This window comes from Galleria mellonella, unplaced genomic scaffold (assembly GCF_026898425.1).
Source record: "Galleria mellonella isolate WM207_F2 unplaced genomic scaffold, CSIRO_AGI_GalMel_v1 utg23, whole genome shotgun sequence".
In the NCBI taxonomy this organism is placed as follows: domain Eukaryota; kingdom Metazoa; phylum Arthropoda; class Insecta; order Lepidoptera; family Pyralidae; genus Galleria; species Galleria mellonella.
In genome coordinates, this window is record NW_026442045.1 from 3,524,535 (window position 1) to 3,540,229 (window position 15,695).

Sequence of the window (15,695 nt, forward strand, 5' to 3'; positions counted from 1 at the left end):
TTTTAATACCTAATTTTTGATTAATTTTTAAATATTATGTTACTCGCTGATAATGTAACTTTCTATAAGTAAAAAATTTTTAAAACCAATTGTCTAGTTTTGAATTTATCCATTGCAACAAAAACACAAAAAATCAAATCTTTTCTCTTCGTAATATTGGATAACAAACAGGCTGACAATCTACGTGATAAAAGTTATTATTATTATTAATTATGATAATTATATAGTAAAATTATATTAAATAATTATTATAAAATACATTATGACTGCTATGGTATCCTATATAAAGAAAAAAGAGCTGTGTAAGTATTATACGAGTAGTTACTTACCGCTATGGGGACGATTTTTATAATAGTCTGCCTTTATTTAAAATATGTGTCTTCCCTATAAATATTGTAGTAGTATGAATTTTCTATGAATCATTTCAGTGAGTCAAACTATTGATTTACTTAATCTCTCAGACACACAAAAGTTAGGGATAGATAAAAATAAACTTTATTTCTAGTGACTCATGAGTCTGATGTAGGGGAATGTGATCTACTTTGTAAGGAAACAAGACTTAGTTATTAGAGATGGGTAATATATAGAAATATCTATAAATTGTAAGATAAGGGAATATTTAAATTCTTATTGTTATTTTTTTATGGTTACATTATATAAAAGACGAATATATTAAATATCAGTTATCCAAGATATGATATGGAAATAAAAAAATTCGGTCGAAATGGATATATTTATCTGATCGGTATACCTGATATGATATATGGTATGGAAATAGGTGATGATATTTTTTATGAAAAAACTCAATATATAGATATTGGAACAATATCGATACTAACTATCTCTACTAGTTAACTCAGTAAAATACCTGTTAGCTGATTTTCATATAAATTTATAATTATATGCTTTATTTTCCAACATTCTTTTTACACCATGGTAATAAAAGCATGAAGTAAAAAAAGTAAGAAAAAAAATTACACTGTAAACACATTTTTATTATCGATTTTAATCTCGACGTAAATAAACATCTCTTGCATATGTGTAATGAGAAAAAAAATGAGAAATTTGTAATGGGCGCGCAATATTGGTCTATACTTCAAATATTTAATATCCAAGGTACAGGTGCTCTTTTTCACAAGTCCAAGGCTAGAGTGGTAGCGTTTTATATAAAGGTCTCTTTTTTTATTATAATTATTATCTATTTTTTAATGGATGATAATGGATTTATCGTCTTTTTTTAAACAAGATAATGGAATTATCATCTATTTTTAAAAAAGATGATTTGAATTTGATTTGTATTTGTTCGATAGATAGTTTAATTTTAATAGATAAGACATTGAAACTTTTTTCTCAATACTCAAGCAAAATGTACCTCGAATACCTATTTTTAATTTTAATGGATTATAATGGAGTGGCAAAGGCTAGAGTAGCCTGGTCGGTCACTAGTGAGGGTTAAAGCAAGTCAGTTAATACCGATTTTAGTAGTTTGCTTACACATGATCTAACTATACTGTAATGATTTTGTAATTTAGAGGCATTATTATGTATCTACTTTTTATTTTATGTATACAAAATATTTAAATGGTAATTCAATTGTTGATTTGATTAAACTTGTAACTAACTGTTCAATAGAATAGAAATCATTTATTCAAATAAACTTACATTGAAGCACTTTTGAAAAGTCATTACATTTTTTTTAATCTACCGCTCGTTCGGAAAGCTGTCTCATCACAAGAAGAACGAGCAAGAAACTTGCGTGTTGCTCTTTTAAATAATTTTATTATTACTCAATTCAAAACTTCTAAATGAAAAATTTCTCAAGATATATAAAATATTAATCATAAATTGTTATTATTATTCTTAGATTGAAATAGTATTTAGTTATTAATTTTAGTTAAGGAAAACATTATTGAAAAGAACAAAAATAAGAAATCAATTTGGCGGGAACGCAACAGTGGCGCCAACCATTGTACAGAGGTTAAAGAAAGGCTACAGTGTGCGGATCACCATGATGTTTTGAGTCGCGGAAGAATAAGCTTGTAAAAGAAATAATTGTTGAAAGGATTTGATGATTGTAGTGTTGAAGGTGTTACCTATTAAAACTGAATAATAAGTTACTGATCTTTATTTTTTACAATACTTAATAAATATTTATTATACATAAGCCTTTCTATTGGCCCAATTCATCTGTAATTCTTTCTCACCAAGATATTAATTTTCAATAACAGGTGTGATTTGTGAACTTTATATTAATTACGAAACTCCAATAATTTACATTTTCATACAAAACATTTCTGGTATTTTATTATTTGGAATCATCAGCACTTTCTCTTTACGTACCTATTCATCATATATAAATATATTATTATAAAATCTTCCATTTTTGATGTCGTCCATAGCATAGTATAGTAAGGTTCTGAATTCTATTCTCTTTAGGATCAGCTTAATAAAAATATTAATAATAAAACCTCTGGACATACGAGTATTATATATTTTTATCATGTCTCAAATAGAATTTATGTTATGGATATTAAACAACAAGGCAATAAAGAAGCAGGTATGTAGATACTCTTCACCTGCAAAAAATTCTCATCACGTTAAGTTCCGATAGTGTATTTAAAATAAGTGTAAATAATGCGAAAGTTCAACATTAACACGCAGACATACAATCTTATTTTATATTCAACGCAAAGATAAAATTTGACAAATGACACTAACTACTACAAAAGAGATGATAATCATGAGTATTATTCGTTTACTTATTTTATTTGATGGCTTGATGACATATCTTATCTATCCATGTAGTTTACATATAAAAAACAATGAAATAATGCTATTTTATAAATAGATTCTGGAAGTTGGTGACAAGTTGTTAGGAGAAAAAGTATTATATACTATTAAAGGTAGAAAAAGTATTATATTACAGTACTACTACTACCGTATTTGTGATTGACGTTGGTTAAAAAGATTTTCGTTGATTCAACATAGTGATCGCTGAATGTATAATATGGTGATCGAAAAAGACCGGAAACGTAAAATTTGGAGATATTCTGAAGAATGAAACTAAAATTAAAGTACTTGCTGCAATGCTGGCAGAAATGGTCGTAAACATAAGAATCGAGTGCCATTCAGGAAAAGAATTGTTATTTTGAAAACTATAATTAAAGATGTTGCAAATTTTATTTAGTCATTTAGTTACTTTTTTTAACTAATTTCCAAAAATTACAGCTCAGTTTGACATAATTAATTATGAAATAATTATGCGTGAACATTGTTAGGCGCTCATTTCAGTGCAAAGTCACGTGGCAACTTCTACCCTCTTGACGTTAAAGACTGTATAAATTCTGCTAAAGTTATAATATAGTATGCAAGAGTTTGTATGTTAATTACGCTGAAAAGGATAAATATTTGAAGAAGAATGTATTACTTTAAAAGTTTAAAGATTGTTCATTTTATTTTAAATACTGAACAAACCTTTATACACATCCACTAGTATAGGTACGTTTTAATGGAGGTTTCAATAAATAAATACACCTTTGAACTGTACCACATGAGATTATTGTTATTATTCAATATATACTTAAGCGGTCTTCCACCGTGCGTTTTTTAAGGCACTTTCTCCCACGCACAACCATTCTTTGGAATCAACTTCCAGCAGCAGTATTTCCGAACCGATACGAGAACATAACCTTCAAGAAAAGAGTATATTCCTTTTTACGGCAGCACACCTGCAATGCCGCTGGTGTTGTGGGTGATCATGGGCGGCAGTAATCACTTACCATCAGGTGAGCTGCACGCTCGTTTGCCTCCTGTGTTGTAAAAAAAAAAGCTTATATAGACATGCCAAAAATTTTAATATCGCGTTGTAGCCCACAGATACTAAAATAACAACTTCATCTAGTGGTCAACTTGTGGAGTATTTCTGTTGTTTCCATGGTTACAGCATTTAACTCAATACGGATTATACAAATACTATTAAAAATTTTTTCATCGAGAGCGTGTATTTAGAAATTTGAATATAATCATCATAATCATCATCATCTTTTTATCCTATTCGCAATTATATAAATTTTGGGATCGGCGTAATATGTTTTTATCCATATTACCTAAGGTTTTGACTCTTAGAAAATTTGATATAATGTTTGGTTTTTTTTAAATAAGGTTTGAATAATTCACTAGATAACTTACTATCCACATGGTCAAATAGAAAAGATATTCACTTATTTTTATATAAAAAAAATATAAATAGAGCTATAAGAGTAATTTAATTAATTCTAAAAATGTCAAAGTTTAAAATAACTTTGCTTCGCACAAAAATTTAACTTAAAGAATGAAAAGGAATTTGAAGCTTATTCTTTTCTTAACAAGTTCTAATTCTGTAATCCTTTTTGAACTTGCTTTTAAAATCGAGTGCTTAATACAACTTCCTGTTAAAAGTTTCAATACAATTAAGATTCATGAGTAAGTTAATATTAAAGGTAACTTAATTTTTGTCTTAAAACATTTATTAAGCGATTGCAGTTAAATATTATATAGTAAATGTGACTTTATCACTATTATTAAGTTACACAATCATTTAATTTTTCCCTATATTAAAAGATCTGATTTTTACATTATTTGTAAAGATAGATGGATTGGTGTTTGTTACTCCTTCACGCAAAAACTACTAAACAGATTTGAATGAAATTTGGTAGGTACTTTGGTACTCAGGTAGGTTATATTTTTACTTAGCACATGGAATACTTTATAATATTTTATAATACTGTTTCATACAGGTTACTCTTTAATAGGTATTAGAATTTCATTGCACAACTTCTAAGTGCTTCTAAATGATATTCAAATATGATATATTTTGATATCAATAAAACATAACTCATCGTACTTTAAACTCCCTAATGATTGCTCATAACAAGAATATCCTATGGAATATATTAAGAACACAAACAACGTAACGAAAAGCACAACCCAGAAGACTTAAGCTCGAGGGAATTGGGAGAAGTTTGTTTTCCAAGTTGGTACAAACGTACTCGTACAATACAACTCGACTCACTTATTTGTAGTAACACGCCTAAAGTAAAAATTAACAATAAAACAAAATATGCGTTTATTTTTATTTATTTATTCTTAGAATGAAAGTATTTTTTCAAATTGGTATAAACGCAAAATATTACGCATTTATTTATACCAACACGCCTACAAAGTCGATTTTATAAATTAATAATAAAATTAAAGAATGCATTTTATGATTATTTATTAATAGAATATATATTTTTAGCATGAAAATTACGTGCAGTAATAACGGTTATATTAATAAATATAATTAAAAAAAAAAGACAAAAGAGTAGGTGTAATTTGGTATATATTTTATTTACACATGGTCAAGTACTGTCATATAACTACTTGTTATAGAATGTGATTTAAGAACAAGGAATTATATACAAGGAATGATAAAATAAAAACTGTATATCATATAGTTACCTCCTTTCTTCTTATGCAAATATAATTAGTAAAAAGAAGACGAAAGATACTCCATCAGTTGCTATTTTTTTTTTCAATTAATAGCAGACTACTGTATAGAAAAAGTGTATGTAAAATTTTTTTTTATATTAATATGTCAATAAAAATTTTACATTACTAGATTATATTTTCGACACAGTTTGGGTAGAAAGTATTCAAGCAGGTTGTATCTGAATTTGGTAGGATTATACAGCCAATAAAATCTACTGAAAGCTAGCCTACTACGAATCGAGAAAACTGATAGTATATCTCACGTCCTCTTTTTGCATTAACTTAAGAAGAAAAGAGGCAACTATACAATTTACTGTTTATATTTCATCATTCCTTCTATGTAATTTAGAATGTGATCTATTTACAACAACAAAATACCCTAATAACGTAGTAATATTTAATAAATATATTATTTTTAAGTAATACAAAGCAAACAAAGTTACATAGGAAAACTACCTAAATATATTAATATTAAAAATTATACTTTGTCGGTCTATTTTTTCTTGTCCACGCCAATGACTGACAGGCTATACTTACATAGATATAAAAGTTAATTACTTTGTCTGTTTTTACAGTTCAATTAATCGTCATTAAGTTTAGTATCTACATATTATTTGTGATGGAGAAAAACATAGGCTACTTTTTATCCCAACCAATCAACATATTATTATCTCGGTCACGCAGACGAAGTTGCAGATAAAGAGTGGTCTTCTAATATATCTACAGGGTGCAATTAAAATTATTGGCGTGCTTTTGAGAGTTCCAGACCTTCTAGACTGTTAAAAAGGTTTAAAACTATTTGTCATATATATATATATATATATATATATTCGCACCTTGGCATTAGGTATACGAAGTAACATATATCATTCTAAAATGCTGGCACATCTCTAGTTGATAATATAATATTAAAATGGGAATTGTTTTAATTAATAAATAAGAAATATTATAGTAACATTTATACATTCTAATAATGATTAAATAAAAAAAAAATAGCTTATTATTCCATTACACATCTTCTCGTACCTACACAATAAATATTCGATGTTCAATTAATAATGTATACAAGATTAAGAAAAATAAATCTAGTACTTATTTCAATTAAAGAAATAAGATGATATAATAATATAATTAAATTAATAACATAATAATTTTAAATATATATTTGACAAAAAAATCATATGAAATGCTTTCGTCTAATACTACTTACACTATTATTTAATCTACCATAAACTACTATTATACAATAATCAAAAAAGAGTATAAAGTACTTTCTGAAATATAAATTAAGCACTTTAGAGCAGTCCGTAAACTCTAGTTATTTCCATATATTCTAATTATTCTGCTAATATTGTATTTAAATGTGATAATCTGTAAAAATTTTTAGATGTTTTTTACTTATAAACGAATTTTTATGGCAGTTAGTCATAGAGTCTATTATGAGATTTTATATTAACTAATAACTGTGAAAGCAGTTCATCTTCATCATCATCACTTTTGATCTCTATCGTTGTTTATTTGTGTTATCGTATATAATCTATAAGTAGGTATATTTATATATGTATATTTATATTTGTATGTATGTATTTTTATTACATATTTGTATATTTATGTAATATTTGTTTAATGTATTCATGTGTGTATATTTATATAATCTCTATTGTATGTGTTGTAATTTTTTTTCACCGCATATTAAAATTTCTGTTTTGCCAAAGGTTGACTGGGAGAGAATGCTATATAATAAGTCCGCCTTTTGTACCAGACATTTTTTTTTTGTAATGTGGTCAATAAAGCATAAATAAATAAATAAAAAAAAATAATACAAATGCCAGTTTTTATCTCAATCCATGCGACTACTATTTTATATGATCCACTAAGAATGACCCGCAGCATCGTTGTCCTGAATTATAATATCTAATCTTATTAAATCGAGTTACGTTTATATTTTGTATAACTTTTTATTCATTTATTGTAATGATTTGTATAAAAGAATCCTACTAATATAATAATACTGTAACCAGATGATATCTGTATATAAGAGACATTAAGGAAAATTGACATAACGGGTCTTAATAAAAGCAATAGGAGCTTAAACAATTTTTAGAAACTTTGCCTGTCTATCTGTATGTGCTTTTTTTTATAACACAGGCACAAACAAGCGCCCGCAACAACAGAGGCATCACAAGCGTGCAGCCAACCTTTTAAAAAGAAATATGCTCTATTTATTCCAGCCTTACGCAAAATCTACTGCCCGATATCGGATGCGGTTTCCACAATTATATCCTTGAAGGTCTAATTTAAAATCTGGTGTATATAAATATATAAGAGATCTATTAATTGATTATCTTACTTCTAAAATCCAAGCGCATAAAGTAACCCGCAAAAAGTTAGTCATAAATAATTTATTCTTTTTTTTTATACCGCAAAGGTAGCAAACAAGTATACAGCCAATCTGAAGGTAAACGGTTACTGTAGCGTATGGACTGTCTAATTTAAATCAAAACCATTCAAACATTACATCGATCTAGTAACAAAACAACTAAATATTTTAACAAATTTTCACATTTATTATAAATAAGTATATTAGAACATTTGTAATAACTCCTACGGCCGTTTCATGCCTATACAGACGAATGTTTCCCAGTTATAATACCCGTAGTCTTATTGTATTCATATTCCTTAATTCCTGCTTTATTCAAATTCTCCTGTGTCACAGACTCACAGTTGGCTCTCAATAGACCTTTTTTGTCACTGAAAATTGTTTTATATCCTTCGTTAAAAATCCAACACATGCAGTTATCCATGCAAGCGTACATGCATCTTTTAATTAATTAAATTACATATTATCGTTTTATCAGCTATTGAATTAACAGTTGTCTCCTGAAAAAAAAAATTGCTTCCAATCCCAAGTCTGCCTTTTTAAATAAGTGACAAATGAGAAAGAGAGAGAACGATTCATTCAACGATTCATGAGAAAGAACCAAACACCGGACATTTGGAAGAAACAGAATTGTTAGTGAAGGAGACTAGTGGACCCATTGCTAGCAATATACTCTATCAGGCCAAATCTATACGCGATTCCCTTTGAAAACCATTGTGGTTTATTTTTAATGATTTCGTCATGATGGGCCAACTGGTTTGCTTCATTGGTTTCCCGCTAGCGTATGCCGATAGTGTAAGCGGAGTTACTATTCCATTATCATGCATTAAACAGACAAGATGACACTATTTCATTTTTCATATGGACTGGTTACTGATAAGAATCCAATCAGCAAATTCGTTTGCCACTTATCTAAGAAGCAGGATCGATAATTAAGGCTCTTGTTCCATCAAATAGACATCTGATATTTAAATATCATCATTATTTTAGCTCTTTATCACTATTGGGCATGGTTCTTTTGCCCTAAAAGGGAAAGATAATGTTTTTTTTTTTTGCGTATGTATAATATTATCTTATCAACCGGTAATTGTACACTATCGATCAAAGGCCTCACGCATAAGAGGAATTTTGTACCAGTACTTTCCACATTTAGAAGACAGGTTAGCAACTACAGTTAGGCTTTGGTTTTAAGAGGGACGCTGCTGCACATCTCTCGACTATTAAACTCCTTAAGTCGCCTCTTACGACACTTACGGGAAAGGAATGGGTGGTCCTTTCTATGTTGGGACCACACGATATGCATATTTTATTGTGCTTTATTCTTTTAATTCTATAATATCAAAAAGTAATTGATGACAATGCATTCTTACACAGAGAAGTTTAAAATAATTGCTACAATTTGCAAATATAACATTTTCACAACAGTCCTCGGGTATGGCAACGTATAAGGGATACCATGGCCACTATGATGCCCATGACGCTGTTCATGTCTATAGATGATAGTAAAAACTTTCCATCAGGTGGCTTGTTAGCTTTTTAATTTTTTCCATGTTCCATAAAAAATATATGTATATTTTAAAAACATTACCGCGTTTGCAAGTTGTCGTCTTTTCTTTTCCTGTTATTCTTGTAGTAACAGTTCGCTATAATCCCTTGCCGTCTCCAAATCAGAAGAATTAAATCCAGTATCAGTAAAGCCAGTAATACTACAGCAACCGCTATACCTATTATAGCTCCTGCTGATAGAGTCGGCGTGGGTTCAACAACTAGAGCTAAAAAGTAGAAAAGGTACTCAAATAAAATGTATACAATTTATGTTACAGAATAATGACCACTTAAACCGACTTAAACTATGACGGCACCATTTATTTTAATCTAAAAATTATAGTACTTAAACGATTTAGGTATAATTTCCATAGGAGTAACCTGTAAGTATATCTTTTCAAATAAAAAAAGATAATTTTTCAAATCGGTTTAGAACTGACGGAATTATGAGGTAACAAACATAAAAAGTATTATCGAATTGAGAACCTCTTTTTTTGAAGTCGGTTGCAAATAGAATTGTTCGGTATACGAGTATATAATATATGTTTAGTTTTCCCCTAACGCTTGGAAGAGAAAGCTAACTTGTTTTTTTATACCGTGTACTATAAGTAGTCAATAAAGTTACTATATATAATACATATATGTATAAATACAAACAAAAAATTTTATTTTCATAATCGGTAATAGGTACTTTTGAAAATATTTTACGACGCTTCCCACACTTCAACATCAAAAACAAATTATTAACAGCGAAAAAATGAGGTCATCGAGGATCCAGCACTCACTCTAGCAACCATAAGAAAATTAAACCTATGGACACTCCTTGTGACACTCCTATGAACACTTGACTCCCTTTTGAAGCGCAGCGCCTCCTCAAGTCTCGATGCTACCTTGATCTCGACACCTCATTTGAGTCTTGGCGCCTCTATTGGATCTCAACGCTGTCCCTGGGTCTCAAATCACCGGGGCTCTCTCGATACACCTTTCTCCCTTCCTAAAGCCAGTACTGAGTGTAATGTATAATTAATTAATTACCTGCCACATGAACAGTGATATTGGCTGCGGCCGAATTCCCCATTTGGTTATGTGCGAGCAGTTCGACGCAATACGTGGTATTCGCATTCAAAATATTTGTGTTCAACTGCAGTTTATTTGTTGTCTCGATGTTTATTTTCTTGCATGATTCCTCATCAATCTCACAGTTCTGTAAGAAGAAATCATAACAAGTATTAAATATATTTTTACTAATTAATAAATTTAAAAGTTTAGATGCTTATTACACCCTTAAATCTCATTAAAAAGCCATTAAACGTTAAACGCAAATATGTAAAAAATAAATCAATAAGCAAACAAACAAAAAAACTCACTTTCTAAATACTTTACTGAACTAGATGTTATTTTGTGGAAGACCATATCATTGGTAACATTTGAAAATAGACTATTATTATTATTAGTAGTAGAAGTTCAACGACCTTTCACTTTAATAATATTATTTTCTTTTAAGCATTCAATATTTTACAGTAATAATAAAATATTTACCTGGCAATATCGTAGAGTATAGTAATCTATTGGCTCGCCATTATCATCCGCCGCTTTCCACTTGAGTACTTGATTAAGTTTCGATACATTTACCACCGGGAAATCTACTTCCCATATAGGCGAATTTGGTGTTGACCTGAATAATAATAAATTTACAATAAGATAGAGAAGGATATGTTATTTACAATAAATTTTACATTTTCATCCAGAAACTTTTATGCAACGTAAAATGGCAAACAAGCATTGCCGAAAACCGGGGCAAGCCACTAGTTATATATTAACTCTTGCCTTTTAACTAACAAACAAGGTTATAGATATTTGTATCAGTATCAATTAAATATTAATAGAAATAAGCATTTACACTTACGGTTTCATCGTCTCGAAGAAGAAAGACGCACTCCACTCTCCTACACCAACTTCGTTTTGCGCCGCAAATTTTATATTATACGTTGTTTTAGGCTTCAATTTGTCCAATTTAAAGTCTCTGTCAATCGACCACGTCCTGTTTTTGTGGATATTTGTTATCCCATAGTTACTAGCTTCATCGTATTCACAAGTAATACCGATTATAGGTGGTCCAACCAAGTAGTCGGGTACCACGATTTCGAAAGAGGCCGATGTAGCCGTAGTCTCTCCTGATGCCTAAAAATAAAGCGGAAGATACATTGAATCCTTAGATTATATAGATAGAGTGTCGAGTCTTAAAAACGAGTCAATTTTTTGTTAGCTAATTGTCAAATAGCTGACTCGTTTTTTAATTAGTATTCTATATATTTACGTATATAATGTATCTTGACACATTTATACTTATTTAAGAAATAAAATTAGTGTTAAAAAAGTGCAAAATTAAAAATAAATATAGATGTTATAAATGAATTACAACTAATTATTACCACGCAAAAATGTATGAAAAAGTTGACCCACTTTTCTCGAAGCATTTGTATGGAGACTATCTATATAATCTAAGATTGAATCTTTCAATATCTGAAAGAGTCAGTTTATGAATTATATTATAAAGTAGATTTTACTGATTGAATAGTTATTATTTAACCTTCTTTTTTTATGCAATTTGGAACTTATTGTTAATAATAAAGCTGAGGTCAGAAGCAATTGTTGTATATAAACATGAACAGCACTATGAATATTATAGAATATACTATGATGCACATAATAGAGATACCCGTGCAAACGGTATTTATAAAAACTGTCACCTTTCAGAGGGTAAAATTAAAAACACTGGTAAAATTTTCAAGAACAAAAAATAAACTTATAGTAGATAAATTTCTCGTTATCATTGATAATTATTTTTTTTAATTTTAATAATTTCCTTAATTCTATTAAATGTGTAATAATTGGAAATAACAATGAAGTCAACAAAACAGAGACCACATTTTATTTTCAAGCGACTTCGTAAGGAAGGACGAAATTTCTTATCCTCAAAATCCCTTCACATTCATCTACGCGCTATAGTGGATGTTTTACCGTCCATGCTGCCAGATTGTCAAATTCTCTACTCATATCTATCCGTGAGAGTCAATCCCTAAATATTTTTAAGAGTAGACTTAAAGAGCATCTTCTATCTCTATGAACATATATTTATTTATCTATATATGTAGGTATATTATATGTATATGTGTATGTAAGTATATGCATAGATGTAGGTATATATTTATGTATGTATATGTATATTTGTTCGATTAAATATAATGTAATTAATTTAATTTGCTTAAAAATTGTCATAATATTGTACATTGCTCTATTCGCTAACATTGATGCTCCTTTTCACTTTGGATTTGCTGGAAGAAAACTCTATTAGAGTTAAGCTCACCATTGTAGATTTGATTACCTCTGTCATATTCTTATAAATGGTGTATACAATAAAGAATTAAAGAATAAAGAAAGGAGAGAAGGAGAAAGGAGAATTCAATTGTATTTTTTTATGTTTGTTACCTTATAACTCCATCAGTTCTAACTGTTTTGAAAATTTCTTTTTTATCTGAAAGCATATGACATACAGATTGGTTCCATAGAAATTTTATTAAAATCGGTTCAGTAGTTTTAGATCAAAACATTGATTTCTGTCATAATTGAAGTCGGTTTTTTAGATACAATCTTTAATTATTCCACTATAATAAGTATAATGCAGATTATGCACTTACATTTTTTATAGGCGGCGGAACGAATCCTTCTTGAAAATATATTTGTTTTATTGCTTCTCCCAAATTATTTTTAGCGATGCATTCGTAATATCCATATAATTTAGTTGAATTTGCTGTAATGTCTATAGTTAAGTAATATGTATCTGGTTCACTTGTCATTGCTTCTATTAACTGTCGCTTCATATGAAACTCATCCACTGTTTGTTCGTTGTTACCTAGATATCTGTTGATTAAATAACTTATTACTTATTAGTGTTTTCCCTACAGATTACTGTATGGAGCTCTTCAAAATAGGTATATTAAGGTTTCTTCAAGGTCGGCATTGCGCACGTGGCACCCATAGTGTTGCAGGCGTCTATAAACTACAGTGACCGTTTAGCATCAGACGGGCTATACGCTTGTTTGGTAAAGTCAAATTGTTATCAAGATTTGAAAGTAGTATTCTACCAGTGAAGTCTTTCACCAAAGAACATGGATTGAACGACGTCAAAAATTTCTCGCGTCCCATAGTAATATGGCGGGTCGTGTGGTTAAATTTGTATAGGTGCTTAAGATTTTATAAAAAAATTTAAAATTTTTATATTAATATATATACAAAATGTGTATAATAGACAATCACACTGTTTTATTTCTAACCAATATTGTTGAGCGAATAAGTAGATAGTGTATAGGTAACTATTGTAATTCAATTTGCACATAATACAAACACACAGAACAATACAATCTAGAACACTTTACTAAATTGCCTCGATTGATTGTTGCTTAATTCAAGTAATGCAACATGTATACAACAATATTCAGGTATTAATTCCTGCTAATTAATCCTTGCATAATATGCACAATGTTTTATTAACATTTAAAATTAAAAAACTAAACTTTTTTAATTTAAGGATTCTCTGTCAAAGTAACGAGTCTAAACTATAATAATTAGTCAAAATAATATTGTAATAATTACATTTTTATTTGTTTTTAATTAATTTTTCATTATTTGTCTCATTTAAACGACCTCTAGGTATGAAAGGGATAATAATAAATTTATATTTTATTTAATATTATATTTTTTTTATTATTATTTTAGGACTCCTATATAATAAGAGGGATATTGCAAAAGTTGATACGCTTGGCAGGCGAGTAGGCGACAGCAGTTAGGCATTTTAAAGTTTTAAGAGGGACGCTGCTACCTATTACTCGACCATTATATTATTTAAGGTTAAAATTAATATCAAATATATAACAAAATTAAATATCCTATAGTTATTTTTTAAATTTTATTATATTTTATATACTGTGATTTCAATGTTACTCCTCATGCGTTGTTATTTCTGACGAATACGGTATTATGTCTCTGTATTTTAAATTCACTATCGGGATTTAACGCCATAAAAAAATTGTTTGCAGGTAAATATTTTTTTCATCGCAATGAGTTCCGATAGTGTATTTAAAATATGCGTTAACTACGTGAAATTTTAACATTAACTATGTCTATGTACCCTGCAATTTCACTACCATATCTCGCCTTTCAAACCGAACAGCTGTGCAAATAAACTCGTGTTGTTATTCAATGCCTTAGCATAACCACATACCTAGAGACACGAGAAAAAGAGCACATAAGGAGTATGCAGTAAGTCACCTATAGTCATTTTTCAAGGATAATCATCATCTCTCAGAAGTCTTATATTTTTAATACAATGCCTACCAGCGTAGACAATAGATCGAATTGAATTGAATGAAATTCTTTGTCAGAATATATTATCAATAAACAATTGAATGCTTAAAAACATTCTACGTATTAGATATTGTTATTCTAAATAGAGATTAATCTAAAACAGTTACGAATCATCTTTAATTCAATACATACCTCCATGTGATGTTCGGTTTAGGGTTTGCCTCGCTCTCACAACTGATATTGACTGTTTTACCAATCCAACCCCAAATTGTTTCATTTGGCTCTTTAAAATGTGGTTTTCTCAGTACAGTTAAATACATTGTCTTCGTCACAATATCGACTGTAAACAAAGTCAAAAATATATAAATACTTGAATGAACAGACTTTGCAGCTAAATTAGTTGTATCCTCCAGCGTCATATGTGGTTGTATTGTGATGTTAAATAGCCTTATACTCTGTAATAGCCTCAAAAAATGAACTTTGAAATGCAAATATATCTAATCCGTTTCATAGTTCCAAAGATTAAGGCACTAAAACAAACATACTCTTCTTCTTAATTTTATCTTACTTTTTCTATATCTAAAAAATATTTTTTAATTTACTTAATCTGTTTCATAGCAGATACACAAATGAGACAGAGGTACAGAGGTACACAAGTAGATGATTTTTGTATAAAATCTCTTTCTGGTAATATCTGGAATTCGATAGAAGAGGAATTTAAATTGAAGTAGAAGTTTTTTTTTTAATAATAAATTAGGCTATGAAATTAAACTTACTTTCATTACTGGCATTACATATATAAAAGCCTTCATGCGATGGATTCACAGTTATAAACGATAAATTGTTTAAAATATCATCTTCAGTGGATTCTCTACAAAAAAAATTATATAATGTAAAA

At 29.0% G+C, this 15,695-nt stretch overlaps 1 protein-coding gene across 3 annotated transcripts in view; it reads right to left on the bottom strand.

The window, feature by feature from the left end:
- Positions 1-5,103: 5,103 nt before the first annotated feature.
- Positions 5,104-15,695, bottom strand: part of LOC113512887 (fasciclin-2-like) — a 34,346-nt gene continuing 23,754 nt past the window's right edge. For 2 of the 3 annotated variants that reach the window (XM_031911050.2, XM_031911052.2), the window contains 8 exons: positions 15,574-15,668; positions 14,990-15,137; positions 13,132-13,354; positions 11,340-11,614; positions 10,973-11,108; positions 10,469-10,637; positions 9,477-9,660; positions 5,104-8,259 (listed from right to left, as the gene is read on the bottom strand). In XM_031911050.2, the coding sequence (XP_031766910.2) occupies positions 8,130-8,259; positions 9,477-9,660; positions 10,469-10,637; positions 10,973-11,108; positions 11,340-11,614; positions 13,132-13,354; positions 14,990-15,137; positions 15,574-15,668 (1,360 nt within the window). In that variant the 3' untranslated portion in view covers positions 5,104-8,129. The other variant, XM_031911051.2, reaches the window with a different exon arrangement.